At 33.7% G+C, this 9,492-nt stretch overlaps 1 protein-coding gene across 1 annotated transcript; it reads right to left on the bottom strand.

The window, feature by feature from the left end:
* Positions 1-9,150, bottom strand: LOC114754340 (uncharacterized). Its single transcript, XM_028943112.1, has 4 exons — positions 7,692-9,150; positions 6,638-7,620; positions 2,018-2,977; positions 1-792 (listed from the first exon to the last, which is right to left on the bottom strand). The coding sequence occupies exons 1-4, from the start codon at positions 9,148-9,150 to the stop codon at positions 1-3; spliced, it is 4,194 nt and encodes a 1,397-aa protein (XP_028798945.1).
* Between the last annotated feature and the right edge of the window lie 342 nt (positions 9,151-9,492).

Below are 9,492 nucleotides of genomic sequence, written 5' to 3'. Positions count from 1 at the left end.
TTAAAGAGAGTATACCTCTGAAGTCGGCAAATTCACCATGTCATAATCATCGAAAGATTTAATGCTACAATTGCACAGCTCAACATTCTGAAGAGATGCCAGATCCATCTTATAATTCTTAGCACAAATGCTTTTGATCTTTGGCGCATCTTCAATGTAAAGGGTCGCCAAAGCAGGGAGGTCGAAATGCAGCTCTTCCTTTTGCTGATCTTGCTGGTACTTCCCAACAACATATTTTAGTTCAGGAACTTTCCTAATTGTCAAGGACTTCAATTTTTGAAGACCACCAGATATTGATGATCGAAATACAAATTCCAACTCCCTGCAAAACTTGATTTCCAGCTTCTCTAGTGTTGGGAAAATGGAACAATAATTCTTATTATCAACTTGAGCATCTCCCTCATGTGTTGTGATGCACTTCAGTTTATGACATCCGCAGATTTTCAAAGACTTCAATTTTTGAAGACCACCAGATATTGCTGATTGAAATAAAAATTTCAACTCCTCGCAATTCCAAATTTCCAGATTCTCTAGTGTTGGGAAAATGGAACAATAATTCTTATTATCAACTTGAGCATATCCCTCATGTGTTGTGATGCACTTCAGTTTATGACATTCCCTGATTGACAAACTTTCCAACGAAATTGTTGAGGCCGCAATGGATAAAGTTGACAGTGATAATATGTTCCCACATTTCCGTAGTATTATTTTCCTTACATTCCTCAATGATTGCACCAAAAGGCTTTGAGATACAAGGAAAGGAGGAACTCCTTCTGTGGATGCATCTAATTCCTACAAACACAAATCAATGCATAATAAATCAAAAAAATAAATCATTCTTATTCCAGAACAAACAATATATAAAATTTAAATATACATTAATACATAATAAGATTTGAGATGCATGGAAAGGAGGAACTCCATCTGTAGATGAATTTAATTCCTACAAACACAAATCTTTAAAAAGTTATATCTACCACCAACAGAATAAATCACTCTTATTTTAAAATAAACGATATGCAAAATTGGAATATATAATAATGCATAATAAATCAATGATATTTTTTTTGCTCAAAAAAATCAAAGATATTTTTAACAACAACAATTAGTAAAATAAATTATTCTTATTCCAAAACAAACAATCAGCGAAGATTTATTGGGAAAAAACAATCAGTGAAAATTTGAGTATGTAAATTTTTTATGTAGTCATATCATATACGACAAATAATATCAAAGAAAACAAAAACTTAATTCAACTCTTTATGAGCTGCCTTACACCCCATTCCATTTGATAACTTGTTAATAAAAATCACATAAAATGCTTATAATGGGGAAAAAAATCTTTTCAATTTAAAATGATTATTGCCTGTGTTTGTCTTATTGCGTCCGACATATATAGATAAAGATTGGAATCTGTAAAAGATTTGCAATTCGACCCATATGTTTTATTTAATATTAAGGTGGTCCATGTGTATAATAAAAAAAGGTGGTCCATACAGTTTCATTGAATAAATAATTAAATTATCATCATACGTAAGTAGTAGTAGTTAATAACAGAACACAGCATATTAAGTGAAATTATGTTACGTTGATGTCAATAAGGCACTCAAAGCTTGAGATATATTTCATCTGACATTTTGAAATCATTAAGACCAAATTAATGCTACTTAAGACATCAAACTAGTTGAAACTTTGAGTAATAAAAATTTCATTTCCTAAATATATATGGAGCTAAATGACATAATTTTACGTGTTAAGTTGCATAATCAATTCATAACCTTTTTTCATTCGAAGTCTTTATTGGTAACCATATATTAATATCACCCTTGTTAGGCAACAATTAATTCAATACTTGTTAATAAACAATTAATCTAAAAGCTTAATTGAGCGGGGGAAAAAACGCTCAACATATAAAGACGATCATAAATAATTTCTTTTTGATCAAATAACACTCCATTTGTAATTAACATTATCAAAACAGAACAAATCATATGCACAGAAGTTAAAGAGAGTATACCTCTGAAGTCGGCAAATTCACCATGTCATAATCATCGAAAGATTTAATGCTACAATTGCACAGCTCAACATTCTGAAGAGATGCCAGATCCATCTTATAATTCTTAGCACAAATGCTTTTGATCTTTGGCGCATCTTCAATGTAAAGGGTCGCCAAAGCAGGGAGGTCGAAATGCAGCTCTTCATTTTGCTGATCTTGCTGGTGCTTCCCAACAACATATTTTAGTTCAGGAACTTTCCTAATTGTCAAGGACTTCAATTTTTGAAGACCACCAGATATTGATGATCGAAATACAAATTCCAACTCCCTGCAAAACTTGATTTCCAGCTTCTCTAGTGTTGGGAAAATGGAACAATAATTCTTATTATCAACTTGAGCATCTCCCTCATGTGTTGTGATGCACTTCAGTTTATGACATCCGCAGATTTTCAAAGACTTCAATTTTTGAAGACCACCAGATATTGCTGATTGAAATACAAATTCCAACTCCTCGCAATTCCAAATTTCCAGATTCTCTAGTGTTGGGAAAATGGAACAATAATTCTTATTATCAACTTGAGCATCTCCCTCATGTGTTGTGATGCACTTCAGTTTAGGACATCCCCAGATTTTCAAAGACTTCAATTTTTGAAGACCACCAGATATTGCTGATTGAAATAAAAATTCCAACTCCTTGCAATACTCAATTTCCAGATTCTCTAGTGTTGGAAAAATGGAACAATAATTCTTATTATCAACTTGAGCATATCCCTCGTGTGTTGTGATGCACTTCAGTTTATGACATCGCCTGATTGACAAACTTTCCAACGAAATTGTTGAGGCCGCAATGGATAAAGTTGACAGTGATAATATGTTCCCACATTCCCATAGTATTATTTCCCTTACATTCTTCAATGATTGCACCAAAAGGCTTTGAACCGCGTGGCAAAGAAAAACTCCACATGTGGATGAATCTAATTCCTATAAACACAAATCTCGAGAAAGTTATATTTATCGCCAAGAAAATAAATCAATCTTATTCCGAACAAACAATATATAAAATTTACATATACATTACTACATATAAATAAAAATATTTTATACAAAACATCAATCGCTAAAATAAATCACTCTTATTGCAAAAGGAAACAATCAATAAAATTTAAAGACGCAATAATTTTTATGCTGTAATATACGACAGATAATATCACAGCGTAACAATGAATCAAAATAATAATATCGTTTCATTTCTTTTTCAAATATACTGTTATACAAAACTAGACGACCGCTTGATTTGTTTATTACCGCATTCTGCACTCTCTTGACAAAATTTTGAGTAAAATGCTTCAAACACAATAAAACTGTTTAATTTAAAATGTTTATTGTCGGTGTGGTATTCAAATTCAACTGTCCAAACAAACATTGGAATCCGTAAAATATTTGAAATAAATCATTCTTATTCCAAAACAAACAATGCATAAAATTTAAATATAGTACATACATAGTGAATCAAATCAAAATATTTTTAACATGAAAAATAATAAATAAAATAAATTATTCTTATTCCAGTATAAATAATCAGTAAAGTATGTTCAATTTGATCCATTTGTCGTAACTAATATTAATTTGGTCCATACAGTTCCATTAAATAAATAATTAAATTATTCTATTATGTAAGTCAAATAATTAAACAGTTAAAAAAATCTCTCCTCTCGTGAGAGAGAATTCTCTCCTCCTGTGAGCGCACAAACGGCCCCTTTGGTGAGCGACTTCCATCGGCGTCCTCTCCTCGGCAGCGGCCAGGGGAGAGTGAGTCCAGTGTGTGTGCGTTGGTGTGTTCGTGAGTTAGAGATTCTGCAAGATCTGAAGATGAGGGCAAGTTCTGAAGTTTTGCTGGTTAGGGATTTGAAGGTGGGAGATCAGTGGGCAGCACGATTAAGAGCCTCAACAAGAATGGCGAAGAGGAAAACGGAATGGCCGAGTGCACGCTGGGAATCAATGGGAATAGCACCAGAGATGGTGAAATCTGAAAGCTATTTTTCTCAGAGGAGAATGGGTGAAGGAGAGTTCTATGTGTTGCGAGCAAATCAGTTGTTTCTTCAAAATAGATATATGAGCGAGGGATCGATGATTCTCAATTTAAGCTAATCTCGCATTGTCGCCTTGATATAAGTCTATTTCGCGGGATTCTTTTGCCTTGGCCTTGTGAGGTAACAAAATCTGTTACTCTTTCTTCGAATAGCCTCTTTGTAAAGTCCTTTTGTTCGTAGGGTTTGATTGCTGGTTATGACGTATGTGTCGTGCTGGTTGGTCTAATTTATGCTTCTCGGTGGTTTTGGAATATGAGAAAAACCTTGGTTTCTGTTCAAAATGATTGTTGCTGCTGGTTTAAACCATTGGTTTTATCTGAGATAGTGCTTGCCATAGTTTTTTCAAAGGTGATAGGGGGCTTTAGTTTGTTGTCCTTTCAAGACAAGGATATGTTGGAGGAAGAAGCCGTTAGCTTGGGATTTATTGGCAGTTCATTTGTTTACTTTGCTGCAATCTTTACTGAAGGGAAGGTCCAGAAGTTTAGTTTCTATGTGGCAATCAAAAGGGATTCACCAAAAATTAAGGATGATTTAAGATGGGTGCCGCCTGGATGTCCTTAGTCTGTTTTTGATTTTAAGAATTTAGTGTTAGTAGTTGCTGGGATTGATGCTTCTGGTTTGAGAGGGAGATTTGCTTCTGCTGTGGCTTTGAAGATTGGTCACTGGTTGACTGGAAATCTAGAGGAAAAAAGCTTCTGATTCTCTCTGTTGATTTTGCTCAGCTTGGCTGTGATTGGTGGAGCTTCTTCCATGAGAGCATTTTCCCTGTGGAATTTGTCGCCGTCTGTTGCAACTTAGCTTCTTTGGATGAGCTAAGGAGTTTTGTAATGGGTTTGTGGCCTCTATGGTTGGGTTTTATGCCCCCCAATCCCAGTAATTTCTTCTTTTGTTTGTTCGTTCCTCCTCTAGATGGATTGTTAACTGGTGCTCTTCTTGGCTTGCCTGGTTTTGTGTTTGTTTTGGTGTGCAGCTTCAAGTACATTAAGGGAGTGTGTTCTTGGATGGATTTTTCATCATCTCCCCTTCTCTCTCACGGTTTGTTCTCGGCTGCTGCTATAGGAGTGAACCAGATCTGTTTGTTCTCTGCTACTGCTATGGGAGTGAACCAGTTCAGTGTTGTCTTTGGATGTTTTTCGCGTTCTTGTTTATGCTTTTTCATAGTTTTTTGGGTTTCTGTTGTTTTCTCTGCCTTTAAACTTTGAGTGGTTCTGTTTTGTTTTTGTGATTTTACACTTCTGATCAAAAAGAAAAAGTCAGATAATTAAACATAAAAGTAAATTATTTCAAAATGTTAAATAAATTGAATGCGGTGTTATAATTATTAATATTAGCATGAGAAGTAGTAGTTAACGAAAGATCATAGCCCATTTAGGTGGAACTTCATTGATCCATAGATGTCAGTAAGGTACTCGAACCTTGAAAGATATTTCATTTGACATTTTGAAATCGTTAAGATCAAATTAATGGTAATTAAAACATCAAATTAATTGAAACTTTGACAACTAAAATTTTCAAATTTTTTTTTCAAATGAATATGGTGCCAAATAACGTTTTGGGATAATTAATATATAAGTCCTTATAGTTTCAAATGGTTTTTAATCAGGTCTCTATAATTTTTTTTCTTTTTATCAGATCCTTATACTTTCATATATTTTTAATCAAGTCCTTATAATTTTTTTTCTTTTTATCAGGTCCTTATTGTTTTACTTTGTTTTTAATTAGGTCCTTGTAGTTTTTATTCTTTATTTTACAAATAATAACATTTTAAAAATAATAAATTATTGTAACAATCTTATGTTAATATTTTTTTAAATTTTTAGTTAAACAAATATATTATTTATTTTCAATTCGAATTTTTATAATTATAAAATTCAAATTATAATAATAAATTTATCTAAAATTAAAATATGATTATAAATAATTTATATTTAAGTATAATTATTATTCTGATTATTTATTAATTACTAAATGATTATATTAATTATTTTGTCCAATTATATAATTATTAATTTAAAAATGAAATTAATTTTAAAGAATAATGTTAATAAATAATTTTTCAAAAACTACAAAGCACCTAATTAAAAAATAAGTGAAACTATAAGGACCTGATAAAAAGAAAAAAAATAGAAGGACCTAATTAAAAACACACGAAAGTAAAAGGATCTGATAAAAAGAAAAAATTTTATAAGGACCTAATTAAAAATCAGATGAAACTATAAGGACCTGGAGATTAATTATCCCTAACGTTTTTATGCACTATTTTAAATAATTGATTCATAATGTTGCTAGTTATCCTGATAGTTTTAGGAAAAGTTGTTATAATAAATTTCATAGGTTAATTCGAACACTCATGTAATTTTATTCTACATCTTTTTATTTTGTTCAAAGTCGTTTTTGGTAACAAATGTTAATATCAACCCTAAAAATTTAGCACTTCACTTTTGAATAGTATATCACAACATGGATCACAATAGATATTTAATACCACAATAGTAAACCATTTATTTAAGAGAGATATTTGAACAAAAATAGTGAGGCAAGTGTAGCATACCTGTGGGACTGTGTGGTCATGCGGTCTTTGTTCAGGAACAGTAATTTTGGTATCTTCACTGGCGGGTCTCAATTTATTGAGAGAACAACATGCTTGAACCCAGGAGAAAGCACGTCTGGCAGGACTTTGATTCATGTTGCTGGAACAATTATGTCTTGAATGTGGAGATGATGGCTTCTGCATTGATGAACTCACGAGTTGGTCATGTTCTTTGCACATTCCAATGAAACTTGGTACTCCAGAAAGTTCCAGCTCTTCCAGTGAGGGGAGCATAGCATCTTCGCCCTCTTCAAACTTATCAAACATGTATTCCAGCTGCTCACATTGATATATACTCAACATTTCCAAAGATGCAAGACCTCCAGCGAATAGGATTGGCAATATTCTTCTTAACTTGCTGCACCATCCAATTCGAAGTTTTTTCAATTTTGGGAACAATGAGTCATGGTAACTCTTTAGGTTACTATCACTGTCTTCACTCACCATAATGCATTCCAATGCACTACAGTTGCTAATTGTTAATTTTTCCAGCCTCATCAGACTTCGTGCAGTGGATGGTTGGAAAACTGACGCTAACATTGGACAATGTTCCAGTTTCATGGACTTAAGATGACATAAGTTGTAGTTGCCATTAGATAATATGCTCTTCAGTCTATGGCACTGATTCAACTTCATAATCCCTAATTGCTCCCAAACGCCAGACGGTAGAGGACCATGACATAAATCTTCAACTTCTACATTAGAGAGATGTAATCCAAACAAATTACAAAAACCAGCCACACCAGAATCATGATCTTTAGTATCTATGGGGAACTCCACATAAGGACATGAACTCAAATGAAGAACAATCAAATCATTCATCATGCCTCGATCATCTGTTGCAACAATATCATCAAGGATAGAATTTTTCCATATTCTTGGCGCATCCTTTCCTTCCAAGATAAGAAGTTCAGCTCCTTTGACAAGTTGCTTAAATGTTGCCTCTGAGACCAAATGACTTAATCGATCATCTATTGAACACATCTTGACATGGAATCATACTTCTCAAAATAACTTGAAAGGTCCTCAGAAGATATACAATATCTGTGTAATGTAAGAGGAGATCCATTTTCAGAAATTGCATTGTTTTCTTCATTGTCACACCTATTAGCAACAAAAGTTAACTCTTCTAACTGGGTACATCTTTCAATCACTTTAAAAGGATTGTTCTTCTCGATTTTACATCTTTCAACCTCTAACGATCCCAACTTCTTTAGTTTCAAAAATTCTCTTGGTAACTCAATGATTGAACAATTCAAAAACTGAAGAGTATTGAGACTCAACAAGTTTCCTAAGGCACGGATGTCACCTAACTTCAAACTTTGCAGGATAAGCGTTCGAATATCCTTCAATGGTTCAAGCGAATTCATCAATGATAGAGCTGGAACTCTGGCGACATTAATTAAAAGCAAAACTTTGAGGCTCGTCATCCCTTTAAAGACTGTATCCAAGACATTCAAATCCTCTAACTCATCTAGAAATAGTAACAGAACCTCCAATTTATTTCCATCAAATTCATCAGGAAAATAATCAATCCTCCAAGATAGATATCTCAAGTTTCTTCTTATAGGTGTTTCCACAAGAAACTGAATATCATTTTCTCCTATCCATAAGGCTACTTCGCGAACCAAATCATGCATCCTTACACATCCTTCCTTACCATTCAATAATAAAGAAGAAGATATGAGTTCCATTATAGCTCCATGCACTTCTATTGTCGTTAAATGGTAGTTGTCAATTTCATTAACAGAGCCTAATCCTATACCGATTTTGATTAAAACCTTTATAGGAATTTCAAAATCCTCGGGGAACAAAGAAGATATCAAAAAGAGCTTTCTGGCCTTTTGATTTTTCAAGTTATCATAGCTTAACTTCAGGCATTTATAAGCCTCTTCCAAATTTTGATCAACACCATGGTCTTCCAAGGTCTTCAAAGCATACTTCCAGAATGATCTGGGCTGATTTTTCAATGCTTTTGCTATTGCTAAAATTGCAATTGGTAACCCACCACAATGCTTCACAATTTTTTGTGGCATCCCCTTCAAACCACGAGAGGAACTATTATGAGTAGCATGTGTTTCAAAAAGATTCAATGCCTCTTCATCGGTCAACATCTGTAGTTTAATCTGTTGGCATCCCATTTCTGTACAAACTTCCAAATTACGGGTGGTTATCAATAACTTATAGCCCTTGTAGTGATGTTCAGATGGAATCCCCAAGTTTCCAGTCAAATCAAACTTTTTCCATACATCATCTAGTATTATCAGCAGCTTTTCGCCCATATTAGTGATTTTGGAACATATCCTATTTAAGAGGTCTTCTTCGTTCACTTCCTTTATTAAATCTATCAAACCTAAGCCTTTTGCAAGGTCTTCACGGATCTTTTTAAAATCAGGAGGCTGGGAGACAACAAGAAAGATGAACTTGTCAATCGATTTAGATTCTTTTAGTTTATGAGCCACTTCTTTTGCCATTGAAGTTTTGCCTACTCCCCCGATCCCTTGCAATCCAATCATATTATTGCAATTATCATCCTGTAATGCCTTCAATAGATCTTGGAGATTTGACTCTGCTCTTAAAAGGAATGAAATCTTCTGAAGAAAGGGATTTTATGTCTGGTACATTTGCTCGACAAGCTTCTATGGTGGAGTTACATCTTCCCAGTAGATATTCAATATGCCGAGTCTTCTTTGCTAACTCCTTGCCTCTTCGATACTGCCACCAGCAATCAGGACACTGGCCAAAAAGAAATCTCTTCTTTATTTTAGTGTCCGTATCGATGATACCATCTGCTTCATGTACCCATTGCTGTGCTT

This window comes from Neltuma alba, unplaced genomic scaffold, assembly GCF_004799145.2.
Source record: "Neltuma alba isolate B1F8T4 unplaced genomic scaffold, ASM479914v2 tig00010132_pilon, whole genome shotgun sequence".
Classification (NCBI taxonomy): Eukaryota; Viridiplantae; Streptophyta; class Magnoliopsida; order Fabales; family Fabaceae; genus Neltuma; species Neltuma alba.
This window is presented reverse-complemented; position numbering and strand designations above follow the sequence as displayed.